Raw genomic sequence first — 19,542 nt, 5'->3', positions numbered from 1 at the left:
AAATACAGTTCTGCAATAGCATTTCTCTTGTTTACAAAGGAACTTCAAGGCTCTTGTGTGTGGACATACATTGCAGGGGGTCAGCAGCCCAGGGTTCGCTACTCCATTTACTCGGGTGACCCGGAGGGATACTTCTCGATTGATGCCCACCTTGGCAGCATCCGTGTGGAGCGCCCTCTGGATCATGAGGCACACCCATTCCTGCTGCTCAATGTGCAAGCTACGGCTGGCACACAGCCTCCTGCCTATGGACACACTCAGGTACCACGCTAGACTTGGGCTCTGTGCACAACTTTGCCTTGGTTCAGCTTTTAAAATTCAAATTTTGCTTATAAGTTAGCCTTAGATATACTAATGAGGATATCTAAGCCAGCACAGCACCTTTAATGTTATTACTCATGCTGCCATTCACTAACAAGTGTCAGCTTAAATAATGTCTCATAATGAAATGTGCTGGGTGCAAGACAGCTTTGGAACTAGTACGTTAGTGGTAGTCACCCTGTTCCAGTTGCCAACCATTTATTCAAACTTATAAATGTACAAATAATTGAAAGGGCGGCAAATTAATTGAAGGATTCACCAAAAGAAATTATTGCCCTATTGGCTGGAGAAACTCATTGACTTCTCACGCATGCTTGTGTGCACCAAGCATTGGTTTTTAACATGATAGCGTTAAAGAGCGCGTGTCCTAGAAAACCCGCCGCCATTGCCGGCCCCGTTGGTTGTGAGTGAAAAGTCGTCTGTGCATCTGTGACCGAAAAATCAAGTTACCAAGACAGCTGTGGGAGGCCGCTACTTGTCCACGTGTGCGCGCGCGATCACACTGAAAGAGCTGTGATTTCGAAGAAAAAAAAAGTGCTCAAGGTCACGAGGTGCGGTAGTGTCGGCGCCATAATCCGCTATAATTAAATCATCGCAACAGATGTCCCACCCACTCTCCCAGGTCGGAGTCGACGACGCGCTGCCACAAATCCCTGCCGCAGTGGTCCTGTTCGGAAGCTTCAGGCTCGGCATAGGGCCCGATGATCGACGAAGTCGGCCTTGTGAAAATAGTTTCGCGCACATGTAGCCGTCACCGCCGCCCACGAAATATTCACCACCTCCACAAATGAATACAGGGACGCCCGAAGCGGCAAGTTGGCTGCCAGGTGGTCAACAGCTATGAGCAAGTGCTCCGCAACGCGTCACCTAACACACGGATTACGCTAAAGCCAAATGGTCACACTTTCAACGTTTTGTTGAGCGGCACGAAAAAGCGTGCTAGTCCTCCCGTCGGCCATCATGACCACACACGCACACCAAGAGCGAGCAAGAGGCGTACACACGTGGAACAGCTCTGGGCGCGTTTCCAGTCAGAAAAAAACTGATTCGAGCCAGCGTAGCGGAGCGGTGGAGAGGGGTGAAGCGGTTGTGATCAAGAGAGGAGAGCAGACTTGAGAGAGAAGGGCAAGGAGTTGCGATAAAGCACGGAGGAATGAAAGATTCCTTCCTCTGTGCAATAAAAAGAGGGGAGGATGTGGCGGGAGGGCGACCTTGAAAACCAAAACACATGGAAAGGTGCGGCGGCGTTCGAAGAATGGGCAGCCGTCATCAAAAAATCGTTTTGTTGCACTGGCGGGTTTGCGTGGCCTCACGAACTTCGATAATTCGCGATTCGTTTTGCGCAAGTTAACACCCGTTTTCGCGCATCCCCACGCGCGCGGAAAGCATGTTGAGTTGAGTACGAAGTGAGCGAGAACAAGTCCTAAACACGAAACGAATCGCAAATTATCAGAGTCGGTGGGGTAGCGTACGAGCGTGCACTAGATGCAGACTATCGGATACAATACAGTCGGTGGCCGACGATGTTGGCAAATGGTCTGGTCACTCCAGGCCAGTGACGCCAACGACAGTACCAGCGATCAAAAACAGGGTATGTGGCCGACCAGTCTTCAAAAGATCGGTGGCAGTGTGAAAACACGGGCCTCGTCTGGCGATGCGGGGTGCTCAGAGTAGCGGGGGGACAAAGGACGGAGGGGTGCGTAACAAAAAGCAGTCGGGGAGAGCAGCAACTAGAGGGGCGCGTAGGCAGAATCGGCGTTTAACAATAAGAATGTATGGGCACCTCGCCGATGCCTGATCGGTAGTCGAAATTGGTTTCCTGGGAAGTCTGCAGACTGCTGACTTCGTTTGCTGTAACCGATCAGTGGCGCTCGGAGACGTTCGTTGTAAGTGCGATTTTGTGCCATTGAACCAATGTATATTTTGACGGTCACGCGGATATTGTTCGCTTTAAGCGAAAATTCGTTTTAAGTGGGGCCATTATATGTGGGCTCGACTGTATCATAGCTAAGGCAGCCAGGTTGTCTGGGCTCTCCCTTCTGGTTGTGGCGGGGAAATTTAAAGTGCCTTTCCTGGCCCGGGGGAACTACCCATATGATTCTGTTAAGGGTAGGAGCTTGTGGCAGGAGATGGGAGATGCGGGTTTCTCGTTAAGAACTTATCTGACGTTTCCTTAGAGACGCGGCACATCCACCACTGGGCACTCCACCCCGGACCTAGTCTTCATGTAAAATGCTGGCTCAGTCAGTTGGGAAAACCTTCAAATATACTACATGTGGATTACATAAAGTTACTAAATTACTGATGGAGGCGAAATCTAATAGAATGTTTACTTACGTGGACTGGGATAAGCTTTGGGAGTTACGCAGGGCCAGAGTATAACAGGGAGAGTATAACTTTCCGGAGATGCCACTGCAGGGTTTTAGGGCAGTTACCAAGACCATTGAGACAGAGGTACAGACTGAAAAAATGGACAGTCCTCTTGTGAAATTACTGGAGGCAAAGCAGTCGCTCTCGGCAAGATGGAAAGGCTTAATCGTAAGCTTCGGAAAAAGATTGCAAAGTTAAATTAAGACCATTGTCAAAACTTGTTGAGGAAGTGGTAAGATGAAATTTGTAACTCAGTCGATGGACAAATGTGAACCAGAGGTAAATGGAATCTTTTAAAACACCTGCTTGACAAGTTGGCCACAAAATCTAATCAGAGAGGGGGTCCTCGCTAGAATACTCAATCCTGCTGAAAATCTTTGTCGGGAGTGTAATTATTGGGGCAGCTTGCTAAGAACTACTGTATTTACTCGCATAATTTGCACACCCCTAATATTTTGCCTGCTTTATGAAAAAAAATTTACTCGAATATTTTACTCTCCCCGACCCGGCCAAGCCGGCTCACCGGCACGCACACGAAGAAACTTCGGACCTTTGGATGCTTTGAACGGGCATGCGCCTTACCTAGCAGGCGAACACAATCAAACGAGCTGCGACTGCGAAGCTCTTCCGTCCGAGGACTTTCCCCAAACTAGAGTCTCTAAAACACCCTACATATAGCTGTTCTGTGACCCTACCCGCCGGAACTGCTCGAGTGTTCACTTCCCTCCCTCTATCTCTATGATCTCTACCATGAGAATGTATGCTCGCATCACGTCACTGACAACTTTCTGCATCAGAGGCGTTCGAGCGCCTGTCGCGCCAACTGTGCCCCTTGTTCTCTGCATCTGCGCTGCAACGCACGCCTGGTTGATTTCTGAAGTTTGGGTTTCGCTATCCATCTGTTGCGTTTTTACTGTTCTCTTGCGATGGCCTACGGTAATTATATATATGTGGCTAAATTCAAGCTAGCTGTTGTGTAGTTTGCTGAAAAAAACTGGAACTTCAACGTCAACTTCAGCATGTAATGATTGGCCCGATCGGTACAGGAGAAAGTAGAGTGCGCGCTAGCTGATACAAGTTTTCTGCCATTGAAGAAGGCCTTTTCAATTATATGCAAGCGCTTGTGTCTTTTGGTATCGCCGTGTCGTGGGACCTAGTTTTTCCCAGCTTTGTCGAAAAGAGCTTCAAGAAAATGGGGCAATCGAGCGGGCTCTACGGAACCGAGGACGATACACTTTGGGAGGCTCGTCACAGCGACCGCAATGATGATTCTCAACTTGACTTTTCGATCAGTGATTTTGACTAGACTGCATGTGACCGCATCTGACTGCTTAAAGTACGTGCTAATTCTGTTAAGTTAAAAAGTGTACTTTGTTTGTGCATCAATTAATTATTTTTAGTCAATATACTGCACGCGTTAGGCCTATTACGCATTATGTCGTATGCGTTCGCGAAATCCCTGCGTAATTTGCGCGAAAGAAAGCTCGCAAATTATGCGAGTAAGTACAGTATCTACCGCAAGTAGTCGATTCCAACATGCAAGTCTATCCGGGGTACCCGGAACACCTTGTCTCCATTTGGATGAACCCTTCGCCATCAGCGATGTGCGATGTGCCCTGCACGAACTCATTGGTCGATTGGCACCGAGTACGGATAGGATAATCAACAAAGTGCTCCGAAACTTAGAAGACGACTCTATTGAATTTCTTACTGATGAGATTAATAGGATTTGGAAGGGAGGTAATATCCCAGGGCAAAGGAAATTGGCCAAGCTGATCCTGATTCCCAAGCCTGGTAAAGCACCAAGTTTGGATAATCTGTATCCCGTCTTTCTCACGTCATGTGTGGGAAAGGTGGCAGAACACGTTATCCAGAACCGAATGGCGGATTATATAGAACACAATGATCTTTTTCCCCATTACTTAATTGGCTTTAGGCCAGGCCTCTCTACCCAAAATGCTATGAATATCACTAAGACTTAAATTTTAGATAAATATACCAAAGAAACCAGGGCGATTCTAGGCTTGGATCCAAGAAAAGCGCAATGTTCATCATGATTTTATTTTGGATGTGATCTCTAGTCTGAACCAAGCTTCCTCATTTTATGCGTTTGTCAGATAATTCTGAGTGATTGAAAAGCCATACTTAAAGTTGGAGATATAGAATTAGATGTGCAAGGGCTGGGAAACAGGGGCATCTTGCAGGGATCACCCTTACTTTTTGACATTCTCATGGCTGGTCTCACGAGGCAGCTTTCTGAAATTCCATGTGTTGGTCATACAATTTATGTCGATGATATCACTATTTGGCGTAGAGGAGGTAGTGATGGCACCGTAGAGGCTGCCTTGCAAGAGGCTATCAAGACTAATGAGTGCTTTCTGAAAAACAAAGGCGTTTCCTGCTCTCCGGAAAAGTCCGAGCTTCTCCTGTCTAAGCCGGCCAGAATGGGCCGTTGAGCTGTCAACCGTGAGGCTGGGTGCCGCTCCTACAGACAGACGTCCTCCTACGTACCAAAAGTGGACGATTAATCCTCAAGGTCGCTTCGATTCAGATATCATGTACGACGCTAGAAGCAACGGGCGCCAATAAAATCACGATTCAAAGTTTAGCGAAAAAGACAGATAGTGTTATTAGGCTCATGAGGCGGGTGCCTAATCGAAGAGCAGGAGTATCAGAGGACAGCTTGGTCAGCCTTATACATGCTTTTCTGCTGTGTCGCTTTGCATATGTGGCAGCAATGCATGTTTGGAAGAGACCGGAAAGGGACAAGCTTAATGCAATGATTGGGAGGGTGGTAAAGAATGACCTTGGGCTCCCCAACTACAGTACTATAGACCGCTTATAACGTCAGTTGCGGGAGCCGCGAGTATTCGCACTATACCGCACTATAACCAAAACAACCTTTTTCAAAGGCCGCACTTGTGTGAAACATGTTGAGCATGCAACTTCGTGTTCTCGAGAATCGAAACATGCAATGCCTGTTTGGTAACATTTAAATTTCTTAATGTTAAAAGAACTTAACGTCCAAAGACACGCGTTGCCAATGAAATGAACGCGGAAGGGGGGTCTCTCACAAATGAAAGCACCATCGCGGAAATTCACTGACTACCAGACCGCCTTGATTATGCACACTACACAAAAACCATGTCGAATCATGTCCAGAATTTGACGCATTGAAAGACGCCAACCATTCGATTTCACGGGCGCGCACCTGATTTACGGCATTGCACTCGAATCGCGAACCACAGTTCAAGCTCTACATATGCCGCCCTCTTTTTTATTAACGATATGTACACCCTTCCCGTCAAGTGCGGCTACTGCAAACAGTTTTGTTGCTTTGGTACCAAACCGCAACTTAGATTCTCTTAGACACTCTCCGTCTGAAACAGGCAAAAAAATGGATGCAACACAAGCAGGAAAAGCGGTAAAGAAAGGGTGTGCCAAAGCACACATCTAGCTACTGTGCAGGGTCATTTTAGACCAAAATATGTGTTCAAAACTTTCGAAGTCCGTTTTCTCAGAATGACTTTTTTGGCCAGTGAGGTTGTTTAGTCTGGTGATATCTCTGCAACTGTTCATATGATTTGTATCAGATTTGTTTTATTATGTACTTTAATAAATAGCCCATCCACTGACAGAGCTGCTTTTTGAATTTATTTTTTGTAATTTGTGATAATTAAAGTTTTATTGATAACAGCTCAAAAGCAAACAATAAATTCAGTGCTCTGCTAAACATTTTCAGCAAGAAAATAAAAAAAAATGGCTCTGTCCTAGTGTAAAGCACCTATTCAGAAGTCATCACAGTGAATTTCACGGTGCTGACACATTTACTTAATTCACCAGAGCCTGACTAAGAGGCCTATGTGGACTATCCTGATAAATGGCTGTAACTGGCCCCTGTAAATGGCCCCCGGCGGCGAAGGCACTATCTCGGTGCTTGGTTGGTCCGAGTAATATCGCTTCAGCCGAGTGACGTGAACAACGTCAGAACACGATCGCGCGCTGGTGGTGTTAAGAGGTTCAATTTCATATGTCACGTCGGTGACTTGGCGCACCACATGGTATGGACTCGAGTACGGTGAAGTCAGCTTTTCGCACAGGCCAACTCGCCGCGACGGCGTTAAGAGAAGGACTGTGTCACCGTGACTGAAGTGGACATCACGATGGCACGCGTTGTAGACCTGTCGTTGTCATTCCTGCGAATCGCTCAGACGTCGGCGAGCAATATCACGTGCCTCTAGAGCTCTAGAGATCACATCGCGGGCATATTATGACGTGTGGCTAACGCCAGGAAGGAGCGTGTCAAAAGGCAACGTCGGTTCTCGTCCGTACAGGAGGAAAAATGGCAAGAAACCTGCAGTGTCATGCTGAGACGTATTATACGCAAATGTTACAAATGGAAGGGCGGAGTGCCAGTCACGATAATCGGAAGAAACATACATGGCGAGCATGTCCGTGACTGTTCTATTTAGCCGCTCCGTGAGCCCGTTGGTTTGAGGATGATACGCCGTTGTGAACTTGTGCTTTGTAGCGCAAAAGTGTAATATGTCTTGGATAACTTGTGATAAAAAGTAGCAACCCCGATCGGTAGGTAGTTGCTGAGGAGCGCCGTGGTGTAATATGATGTCTTCTAGAAGAAAGTCAGCGATGTCGGTCGCACAACTGGTAGGAAGGGCCCGCGTGATGGCATACCGAGTGGTGTAATCCGTGGCGACATCCATCCACTTGGGAACTAGTGAACCTAAATGCATAAAATGTTTTGGCTATTCAAAAGGCTTTATTATTAGCCTACCCTGAAAATTTAATCACGATATTTCAGCAAACAAAAAAAGTTGCTCTTTCATGGTAGCCTCGCCCCTTGAAGCGCATGCAGTTAATAAGGACAGGATCGCACGTGCCACGTTGAGCTGTGTGCGGGCGAAGCCACGCTAGCGATGTAGTACGCTGTAGCCATGTCAATGCTGGTGCAAAGGCTTATCGGTCACCGAGGCAAGGATCCTCCCTTACTCGGTAAGCACTTGCTGTGCCCCGCGAGTCTTTTTTAATTTTTTTTCTTCCCTCTGCCCTTCATTCATTCGCTCTGTGTCCCTTCTTCCTTCGTAACGACCTTGTCGTTCGTTCCCCAGCGGTGCACCTAGCGCGCCTCCTTTCAGAAGCCCACTCGCTATCGGGTTTGTCACAAACAATTTCCGGCAACCGCAATATAACTGGTCTTTCATGTTGGGGTAGTGCACAATAAGCGGTATGCGTATACATGGGGTACTATGAGAGGGTAAACACGAGTAAAAAAAGACCGCATTGCAAGCGGTTACGTTATGGGTGGTTTACACTGTACACCCACAAAGATTGTCTCCTGCAGTTGTGAATCCATAATACATTAGAAGAGATTACGGAAGTGCAAGAAAGAACACAAGTAATTAGGCTCTCTGGCTTAAAAGTGGAAAGGATGATTCTCGTGGATATGGGTACCCCACCAGCTCAAGTTGAGGCTCTGCACCAAGGGTTGACGAAAGATCAGAAGGAGAATATCATTGTCTCGCCTACCTTGAGAAACATGCATCCCCAACGAAATGTTGGAAGGCGGAGAGCGCGGGCTCAGGCCCTCCTCCGCCAAGTTGCGGATCGCAATGGGGGTGCCTGTTTCGTAGAAGCGGCGCAATATGGTGACCATAGTGACTGATTTACGGTAGTGGCAATCAACCACAAAGGGGTTACCATTATTGCAACGTTGGTATGCACCAAAACTGCCATTGCAGCTGAGCAGGCTGCTATTGCCTTGGCTTTAATATGTTTAGTGACTCTAGAGGTGATATTAGTGCTTTCAGCGTTGGAGCTGTGTGCAAAGAGGTCAAAAACATGAGGAGTCGCTTACAACCCGTACCCTTACATGGTTTCCGGCTCATACGGGAAACATGGACGGAGGCATTATCGATCTCAATGAGTTGATCCACTCCAGGGCACGAGGGTTAGCTGTCCAAGACCATGGAGGACCTTGGGGTCGACCTGGAAATTTGGTAAACAGGGATCCACCAATTACATACAATGAAATTAGCCAGCGTTTCGCTCTTGATAGGAGGAACTTTCCACCTCCATATAGGAAGCTAAATAGAGCGCAGGGACTGACATTGCAATTACATCAAGCAGAAACGTATTCTAACCCTGCCTTTCTCCACGACCTTTCCCCTGAGGTTTTTTGAAACTAACTCGTGTACGAAATGTGGCGGTGTAGCCACATTGCACAACATGCTCTGGGAGTGCTCTCTGGTACACGGCACCGATACAGCATCGTCCAGCAAGTGGGACTTCGCTCTACAGAGTCTGAACATCACATCATAACTTTGGGCTGTCCAGAGGGCCCATGATGCCGTGGTAGGTCTCAGCCTTACTGTCCCGTTGCGGGAGCGGCCCGCCACATGCTAGGGTGTAGACTTTCAGAATAAAGTTTTTCCAAACCAAACCTCGAATGTAGGCTTAACGAATGTAGGTTGACCCGGAGTTACTTATTGTTACACTCCACCCCCTTATGTATGCCCCATGAGGGGCCCTTAAAGGTAAATAAATGATGATGATGAAAGAGGGAAGACAGTGTTCACAAAGAGAAAACATTTATTGAACATGAAGATGAAACAAAGCAGTTGGTTCATGATGCAGATAACTCGAGAAACATACAGTCGCTAGTCCTGTTGTGTGTGTTTCTTTGTCATTCTTTTTTCCCACTGTTTCTTTTTGTTTGCATCATAAAGATGCTGCGCTTATTCTGAGTCGTCGTCGCTCACTTTTTTGCAGCTATCCTCAAACAGTGTGCAATCGTTGGTGCCATCAAGCGTACTGGATATGCCTTACTACTTAAAGAAGTGCACAATAAATGTTCTAAGGCTGTCGTCCCGTGCTGCAGTGCCCCAGTGATGCACATATTTTTGTCTACTCCGAAGTCCTGCTTGGCTTGAATGTTGGACAACGACTTCGTGGCTAGGACAACTTTTGTTTTATAAGCGGCATTATAATAACACCACCTGTTTGGCACCATTGAGCTACACCACACACAGACCACTCGAAGCGCGACTTGAAATGACAAATGGCTCGCCTCAACACTTGCCACAAAGATCAAAAGGCCGGCCCCATATGTGTACTCAAGGCAGTCATTGGCTTGGCTACTAACAGCTATAATACCATCTAGGTGGCACTAGTTGTGCACTATTTTTCTCGGGAGAGTCTATTTGCACCTCAACAGCTCGGGGTCACGGGACCCAAGATAAACGTCACATATGACATTATTGGTAAAACAATCGACTTTAAACGGCACTGCAACTGCCTGCGTCTTGTCAAGTGAACTTGAGGTGACGTGACAAAGAAAAAGAAAAAAGACACGTTTTGTTTACATTATGGTTCACTTGCACTAACTCAACTTAACTTACATTCTTGTGGTTGTCATCCACGCTGCGTAGTTTGTTAACTTGGCAGCTCTATTGCACCGCGGTACCTCATTTTCTTCTGCATTGCACCAATTCACACCGTGTCCCAAATCGGCCGAAGAGTAATAATATTTGTCAGATTTTCAAATCCCAAAAGTAGTGAGCTGCGGCGATTTCAATTACCTCGGGTTCTTTACTGTGCCTGAATTTCAGCACACGGGTCTCAAACATATTTTGCTCCATCGAAAATACTGTCGCCACGGATTCAGCCCGCGACCTTCGGATCACTTGTGCAAGGGACCAAAGTGAGTGCTCGTCTCACCAATGGTGAGTTGTGTGCCATGCGTAACGTAGTACAGTACAGGTCGCTGATCAGCTCACTTGTTTAAAACACCGAAAGGTGCGCTCCGAGCTGCACTGACGAGGTTTTCTGATTGCCACTATCTTGAAAGAACCAAAGTTCTCGCATATGCAAAGCCGCTAGTGGGCTGTCAACAACTAGATATCGGTATGCATGGTGCCAGAGAGTGCTGGAGCGTGCCATGCCGTCATTATAAACAAGTTTTTTTACCCCTGTAGTGGTCGACTGCTCGCTGGTTACTTAAAAAATTAGAAGCATCTACTCTGTAATGCTGCGAGGCAACCGAATGGCCATCAGGAAGACTCCTGGCTGTACATCTGTTGACTTCAGTAGATTCCTTAGATGTAAAGTGTATGGCGCTAACAGCAGTATCAGCAAATGCTGGCAAATATGCTCCCAAATATGTTTGCCGCTATGCAAACATGACCAATTATTCATGTAGGCTCCCCATACAAAACACGCTGGCACTCCCCTCGACAACTCATTGCTCTCATACCTACACAAGGACACATGACACGTCTATGAGCGCCACAGAAGAGTGACTTCGATTACGCGGGCTTCCTTTGCTGGGCTCTTTAATCCGACAGGGCACGCAGCGTGGAAGTGTAATGATGGCAACAAAACGCACCTTGCCCGCCTGCTTTCATTTCTCCTACGGCTAGGACAAGCAGAAGGAGTCTCCTAACGCCGTTTCCTTTTTTTTTTTGCTTTTACAATGACGTCATATGTGACATTCCACTTTGGGTCACATGACCCCAAGCTGTTGAGGTGCAAATAGACTTTCTTACTTTTCTCAATGAAAAATACTTTCAAAATACTTGAATCTAAGTCGACCTTGGAGTTTTATACAAAGAAATTTGAAAAAAAGAAAAAAGCCGTCAGCTTAGATTCGAATAAGTACGGTATTCTGACAAGACCGGGAAGTAGCAGGTAAGGCAAAGATAAAAAAATAACTGACACTGCAAATGCTGAACTTGTTCAAAAGACCTTTTTTCAAGCAATCCCACAATGCCTCATGAGAGCGCGGAGCACCATGGGAGAATTTGGTACACTGAGAGAACCGGCTCTTCCTCCTTCCAGTGCTTGTTAGCACCGTGCAAGCACAAGGAAAAGAACATGCCGCCGCTTGTTGAATAGGGTCCGAATGCACCTGCATATATTTACGAATAAAATGTGAAATTAATACAGAGTCAGTGAGGTACCACTGGACGGGTGTACATTGTACGTAGAAGATGAGCGGCACGTGAGTCGTAGCGTACCGATACATGTGGTCGAAACATGTTATCGTGAGGAAGTAAGCTGGATGGAGAACTGAATTCATAGTTATTCATCGATGAACTGCTCATAAAGCACGATGGCTTTTAATGCCATCGCGATTTGATTGGGCCGTTACTACAAGACTGCAGAGAAGTGTTGCAGCTATTTATGAAGAAGTCACGCGCTGAAAGAAAGGATAAGTAAACGTATTCTAAACATGTTTAAAGACGAAGAAATTGAACTAGAATTCACGTGCGAGGTACTTTGCTCTTATAATTTGCGGTTTCTTATAAGATGCTCAAGTGTCTCTGCGGACCACGTTTGCTGGCAGTATATTCCGCATTGAGAGAGACCATTATTGAATTTCGTGTTGGTGCATTCAAATATTGTTTAATGAGGGATAATGATGTACTTACGCTCTGCGAAGAAGAAAAAAAAAAAACTTGGGCACATTACATGAGCAATAGTTCCCAGCAGCAAGAAAGCGCAGTGGTCTGCCTATTCATATTGCATTGGTTTGTGAACAGCTCATTCGCACTTCGAACAAAGATTAATTCGGATGACCTTCACCTGCGAAGAAACTAGAAATATTGCAGTTATTTAATGCATACATTCTGCACAGTCTGAAAGGAAGCTGGGTGGCGATACGAGATGAGGGTTATGTTTTCCGCACCATAAGATTAGTAACATTTTTTCCGTAGAGCGCAAAAAGTTGCAAGAGTCTGCAGTGGACAGGAAAAAGTACCATAAGAGACATGCCAATTGTTCTTTCAGTTGTTGTTAAAAGGTTGCTAACCGAATTCCTCTTGTGTTCACATACAGTAAAATCTCATTATAATGAAGTGAGATATAGCGAACTAATGGATACAACGAAGCAATTGTAATTCCTCTTGAAATTCCCATAAACGCCTGTGTATTCAAAACCTCGTTTAAATGAACCGAAGGTTTGCCCACAATTTATATAACGAACCATTCCTCGTCCACAATGACCATTTACTGATCATTTTGGTGTATGTCAATTCTCAATATCTTATAGCGCGCGACAGTTTACGTCACATCACGGCCGCGGTAATTCTGAACTTGCGCCTTGCGCCTCCTGGGAGCCGCTTGCCAACACGCGTGTGGGAGCGAGTCTCCCCGCTTCCCTTCTCCGCTGGAACTGATGGACTCGCCCGCGCAGCATATCGCGCGAGCGTGCATGTCAGCCGGCCTCCCCTTTTTTGTGGAACTCTACTCACCTGCGCACCTGACCTCCTTCTCCCCTTCAGCTCCGCGCTGGGGCCTCGTTTGCCGGCAAAGATTGTGGCTCTTTTTAAATCTTTCTTTTGGACCTTAAACGCAAAACCTTTGGTTGGTCTGTCTGTACATTTGTTTGTTTGTTCGCCCTTAACGGTATTTTAAACCACACCAGAGCGGCCAAACGATACTCTAAACGGCCGACCTCATCCGCAGCACCCACCAATATTGCTCAAGATACCGCGTTTGTACTTGTGTGATGGTCAATGAAGAAGCAATTATTGCGCATATCTGAGGTAGCACAACAACACGTCAGTATTTCGTATGTGTGTCTTTTGCTAAAAAAAGCATTACAAAAAAGTAATTCTGAAAACCGTAGCGTTAATCGCATTGCACTGACCAGGCAACACTTGCACGAAAAGGAAAGTGTTTCCAACGCTTTGCTATGCCGACACGGTGGTGGCACCTACCCTTCGCCTTGCATTCTACACCTTATCGCCTCCGAGAGGGGCGCTCAGGGCGCGCGCGCGCTTCGTTTTTCAAGGTAACTGTTCGATAGCGCTCATGTCTCACGTGCGACGTGACTTGATGCGCTCGTTCACCTCCGCTGCACGCTCGAGGCACTCTAACGCAGTGCCTTGTGCAGAACAGCAAATAAACGTTTTGTTCACTTTCTCCAGATGCAAGGTTATTGTCTTTCGACGACATTTGCAGTGTCACATGCAGATACGGGCCACTTTTTTTTGTTGTTGTTCACTGTGGAAGAGCAAAACGACCTCTATCAGTTTCCGCCGCTAGACACGAGACGGACAACGGCAGCGGCAAACGTAAGCGAAAAAATATAACAATCAAGCAGTAGTCAACAATGTTGAAAGCCCTTGAGTCTGGCATCAAGAAAAAAAAAAAGGTGGCCGAAGATTTCGGCTATGCGTGGGTGCCGCGGGCGACTAGGCCCTTGACTTTGTAGGACGCTCTCTTTGACGTCGGCGTTGTGCCTGACTGCAACAATATCTGCATGTACGTTGGGGCCGATGATGGCGCGGTGACAAGTGAAGAGTTGTTAGATTCGTATTTTCGCATGTTCAGACCTCGCATTTTCAGACACGCAAATGCAATTTCATCTTTAAGGCCTGATAATATTGCAGTCACCCTAACTAGACCACGGAGAAATCTCAGAGAGATATCATAAAAAAAACACCGCATCCTGTTCAGGTCAATTAAGCTTTGCTATCGCTACTACATAAGAAACTTAACTTTAATAATCAACTGTAAACACGCGCCTTGGTTGTTAGTCTTTTTGTACCTCTTTATGACATGCGTGATGCACCCCCATTTTCTTATATGTATCAGTTAACACGCGCAATGGCCTTTTAATCGTGAGTGAGCGTTTTTGGTGCATATTTATTTCCCGGTCCTACTTCTTTCTTTTTGCACCGAAGGCTTTATTCCAACCAGCAGTTACAGCGCAAAGGGAAGTTGGTGTTGCATACGCTGCGAGCGGCACGCAGTGGTCTAGTATATGTATTTTATTTTACGAAATTGTGCTTATTTTAAGCACTTTTTAATATACCAGAACCGTACAACTTTTAGTCATAAACAGCGTCAAAAGACATTGATTCCTAATGCATCCGTGAATTTATAGACAGTGCTTGCACCTTTTAGTCAACCAAGTTTTTCTGTTCTTTATTTATGCTGAAGGCGAACTGGCACTAAAGGATAATAATAATTAACTGTTTCTTCTGGTAGAACAGGGAGACAAGTGCAATTCGTAGACAGGCCATCGCACCCAAACACTGAAGTTTCTGAGTGAATCACGCGATAATTTATCACTCCTTGCCGAGTTCACTTGACCTGAGAAGCGCCGGCACGGTGCAAACGAAAAGTTGAAGCGTAAGGCCCGGGCGCTTGTCGCGGCGGTTGCTGCGACATACTTTTCCAATAAGCGCCGGTTGGCGGTGCTAGTGTGCTTGAAAAAGGTCTAATGACACCTTGTGGATGGCTCCAGATGCTGACTGCTTTCTGGTCACCTGTCTATGACCAATTGAGTGAACATTCATTTTTCACTTACCATGTACTCGATACTAGATCTCATTTCTTTTCTTACCGCTTTTCTTATTGCCTTTATTCTCATGTGATGTTCACATCCAAGTCACTTGCACGGCCGGCTTTGGCTTTCATAATGAGACATGGTAGTGTGAATCATTTCTGTGGATGGTATGTCACACTTGTGCAGGTGAATGTGACAATCTGGGACGTGAACGACAATGCGCCCCACTTCGAGAGTGCAGTGCTCAAGCTCAGCTTGCCCGAGAATGTAGCAGTTGGCACGGCGACGTACGTGGCTCAGGCTCACGACGCCGATGCAGGCCGGAACGGGGCAGTGCGCTACACGCTGCTTGAGGCACCTCCGGGCCTCTTTGAACTCGGGCCTCGATCTGGCCGGCTTGCCTTGCTTCGGTCACTGGACTACGAGACGCAACCTCGCCTGCGACTTGTGTTGGGGGCTGCCGATGGGGGCACCCCAGCCCAGTCCGCCTCTATGACATTGCTGGTGGAGGTGCAGGATGTCAACGACAATGCCCCAGTGTTTGACCGACCGGCGTACAGTGTCAGCGTGCTAGAGTCCTTGCCAGCCAACTCTCATTTCCTCCAGGTAAGGCTGGGTGAGGGGCAGAAGTTAATGTTATGTGACATTAGCACAATCATAATGAAAACCAGCAGATGAAGTCCAGGAAGTTACAGTGGACGTTAACTGTACCATTTTAAGGGGTCAGTCGAGCTTGGATATAATGAACCTGAGTATGACGTGGCATCTGTTAGCTCTATCCCGAAGTTTGTAGTATACAAAAGAAAGCTTTAAGACAGTTGCAAGTGAAAACAGGATTTTTTTTCCGCAAGAAAAGGCAGTAATTCACGCGTAGGAAGAGCAGAAGCAATTCAGATGGTTTTGAGTTTATTTAAAGTGGCAGCGTGCTTTTCGCCAAGGTCCTCGGCACACACAGGCTGCCTGAGGCTATAAATGTAGCCAACTGGCTGCAAAGTTTCGTCGTCATCATCATCAGATTCCTCTGAATCGCTCTAGCCACACACTTCATTTGCAATGCCCTAGTCTGTGTACGGTTCTGCAGTGTCAGCATCATCATTGGCCCTAATGTAATCATCCCAGAAGATGCCACGCCCTCCCTTGGAGTTGGCAATGCGCAGCCACAAATCCCCACCAGAGTGGTCCTGTTCGGAAGCTTCAAGCACGGCATCAGGTCCGATGTCAACGAAGTCAACTTCGTGAAAACAGTTTCGCACACATGTAGTTGTGACCTCGATGTTAGAAGCATTTTAGATTGACCGATGGCCCCTCCGGAAGCGAAGAACTTCTGTCCCCATTTTGTGGAGAGGGCCCGAGATGGCACCACAGTGATCGTGGCTCAGGCATAGGTCGCTTCGGGGCCGCGAAAGCAACTCGGATAAAAAAGAACAAACGTAAGCCTTCATTCGATAACAAGTGCAAAAGTAAATAAATTAATAAAAGCGGTGAACGATTACCTACTACATTTTGACGCTACAGTGTAGATAGCTGTGGAAAATGTTTAATTCACCACATCGAAGGTTCGCGGTAGGAGCGTCTGTTTTCGCATGCACAAACACCAGATCGTGAATTCAAACATGTGACGGTAAAGTCCTATGTAATTATGACATAAGTTAATTCTTGGTTGAAGTAATCTTTACATGGTAGTTAGACAAAAAGAACTTGTTAGTCGAAGTTTTGCAGTAGAAAAATGTCATTTTGATTTTTTTCGCGGTGGTCGCATTTTGATGAAGCAGGCCTGAGTGCTGTGCGATGAGAAGCGTGTGGACTTGAGCTTCTTGGTACATATGTAAAGTAAACAAATTGTGCGAAAAACGAAAAACGAGACAGAAGAAACATCATTTTGCGATGCCAGTGCACGTTACAGAACACCATATGGTCGAAAAGTTGGAGCCTTTCACTACAGTGTGCCTTATATTCATATCGTGGTTTTAGTGCATAAAACCACAGATATTTTTATTGTTAATAAGCTTAGTTCTCGCTCTGGGAGAGAACGGCACATGTAGGTCTATAGAGATTTTTCAAAGCAAGAAGCAACTCTTAACTAAAAAACGGCACATTTTATTATGGCGATGTAGAGATGCATTCCTATATAAACGACCACAAACAGGGTAGGACAGCACTTCAACTCAAAAGGAAAGCACTATTGAAGACACGTGTGAAAAACGAAAGCTATGCATTTTGACTTCGAAGTAGCAGCTTCCTGGACTAGTTTCGAAAGTTTGCGCAACTTTTGAGACTTGTTTTGCCTCATTCTTTTTCATTTGTTTGCAATATTGGCACATACACCTTTCTACATAATAGTGGAGCACTTGTGCCATCATGTCTACTTTATTTTCATTACATGGAAATGAGAGGTTGTAGCTATCTAACACAGTCAATAGTCAAATCATAGACTTCCTTATCGCCGGCCTGCTTCTGAAATTCTCGCTCAGCTTCTTTAAAGAGATCAAATAGCGCAACTATAAGGTGCGTGAATCCTTCTCTTGTCTTCAGAACTACAAGAGCTGCTGCAGCTCTTGACATATCAAGTGTTCCAGTCAGTCCAAGCTTGCACTTGGAACAATTTGTATTTTTTAGGAGTTTTTGGCAAAGAAACCTGTATACATAATAAATTATGCAGTCGGTAACGCTGTCTCATGCAGGCATTGAAATGAATACATTGTTGCACTCAATCTCATCTTGCACCAATCTATTAAGCCTGTTCTTAAGCTCATCCAAGCGTGACTGGCTGCCCAGATCCTCCTTGAAAGCTGATGTTGAATCAGCCAGGCCAAGGAGTCGTCGCTATTCACTAGGAAGTAACTGGCAATTCCCGTACTTAGGTGGCTTTACGATGCCGTAAATGGATAGCATGCTGTATAATTGCAAGAACGTCTGCAAGCAGGGATGTTCATTTTGGCCTCCAGCTTGGCGTAGAACTAAAAACTTTTCCAAACCATCTTCGTTAAATTTTACTGTTACCACATATTGGAAGTCGCATTTCTTTAACAAGTAGTTTGACAGCTAAATTGTCGACAAAATAGTCACTCGCAAGTCCTCAGCAGCGGTTCGTGAAAAAAAAACTAAAATTATGAGGATCGATTCGTCCTGCCTTCACCTTTTCCTCCCAATTATTGAGCCATTGTAGAAAGGACTCTAGCACTTCGAATTCCTTTGTCCCCTAATCTTAGACCTGTCTTTGGGGGTCTGCGATTCATGGCATCAAAAATGTTGTCAATTCGCACTGTGAAATCGACTTTTTCCGTAAATGGGCGTTCTAGCCAGATTTGCACCGGGGCACAAAACACTTCTTTCCCATTTCACGACTTGCTCACACAACAGCATGGACTCTCATCATGCACACACACACAAAAAAAACAACGAAAACAATAGTGCAATGTGACGACAACTGCTTTGTCGGAACAACACCGTGGTCTGAACGGTGCCTGCTCGCCACTCGCACAGCTGTGAGCCATGTGACTGCTCCTACTATCTCGCGGCATGGTGTTGTGAAGGAACCATAGTTAAGTGCAGTGAGTGCGTGGCGGTGGCGCTTCGTTGTTGCAACTATAGGGGAGACCCGCTCAAGTTAGCCCGCCGATGCCAGCGCTTGCCCTTCCCCTGCCAGAAAAAGTGCACACTAGTAGCGTGTAGCGACCCTTCCGCTCCCTTTGGCTCCCATGCATTTGCGAAGCGCGCGCTGCACGTGAGACCCCCCTTGTTCCGTGATGTCACCCCAACAGAAAGGGGGGAACTATTGCTGCGTCGTCAACTGTCACATTAGCCATGCAAACGCGAAGGGGTCGACTCCACCAGTGAAATTCTACCGATTTCCAAACAAATGGTATGAAAAAAGCAGACGACAGGAATAGATTAAAGCAGTGCGCCGAAAAAAGTAAAAAATACAATTTTCTAAATAAAAATTAGCACGTGCACAATGCATTCAACATAACGGGTGTTAATTCCTGCGTCACTGTTCCTCTTATCTGTCGAGTTACTGGGAGACGCACGTCCCCATCTTAAAAAAAGAAAGTATAAATTACCATAATACTTTCAACTTCCGTCTTTAGAGCAATGTTAAAATATTGAAGAAATGTGTTTATGCTGCCACTATTATTCGATATTGTTGGGGACGTACTAGTTGAAGCTGTGTACACATCTGGTATTGGTGATGTGTGGTTATATATTTTTTATATCTACGCAGCGCCGGCGGAAATGTGTGGTTGCCAAAAGCTTGGACAATGATTTGTAGCAGACATTTTGTCGAAAACTGCAAAAAGGACTCAAGTCTGCACCCATTGTATGTGCCGACAGTGTTTCCAGCGGCTTGCAATAAACGGGCACCTCACACAGAAAGGGCGCAGAGGTATGATAGGCAGTGAAGTGCATAACTATCTATGCATTTTAAAGCATTTTCTGAGGACTCTTGATTCCTGATTTCAAGCTCAGCGAGAATTTGTTCCGCATGTGCGCTATTATCAAGTAAAGCTAATATAGAAGGGTTTTGATCTAACGTCACA

The 19,542-nt window shown here is 46.0% G+C and overlaps 1 protein-coding gene across 1 annotated transcript in view; it reads left to right on the top strand.

Annotated features, from left to right (window-relative positions):
• Positions 1 to 19,542, top strand: part of ds (dachsous cadherin-related 1) — a 228,881-nt gene that overhangs the window by 44,605 nt on the left and 164,734 nt on the right. Inside the window, exons 6-7 of the mRNA XM_075882295.1 lie at positions 77 to 261; positions 15,191 to 15,610. Of these exons, the coding sequence (XP_075738410.1) occupies positions 77 to 261; positions 15,191 to 15,610 (605 nt within the window). The remainder of the gene's footprint in view (positions 1 to 76; positions 262 to 15,190; positions 15,611 to 19,542) is intronic.

Source organism: Rhipicephalus microplus, chromosome 2 (genome assembly GCF_043290135.1).
Source record: "Rhipicephalus microplus isolate Deutch F79 chromosome 2, USDA_Rmic, whole genome shotgun sequence".
NCBI lineage: Eukaryota > Metazoa > Arthropoda > Arachnida > Ixodida > Ixodidae > Rhipicephalus > Rhipicephalus microplus.
The sequence above is the reverse complement of the archived record's forward strand: the minus strand, read 5'-3'. Positions and strand labels throughout refer to the sequence as shown.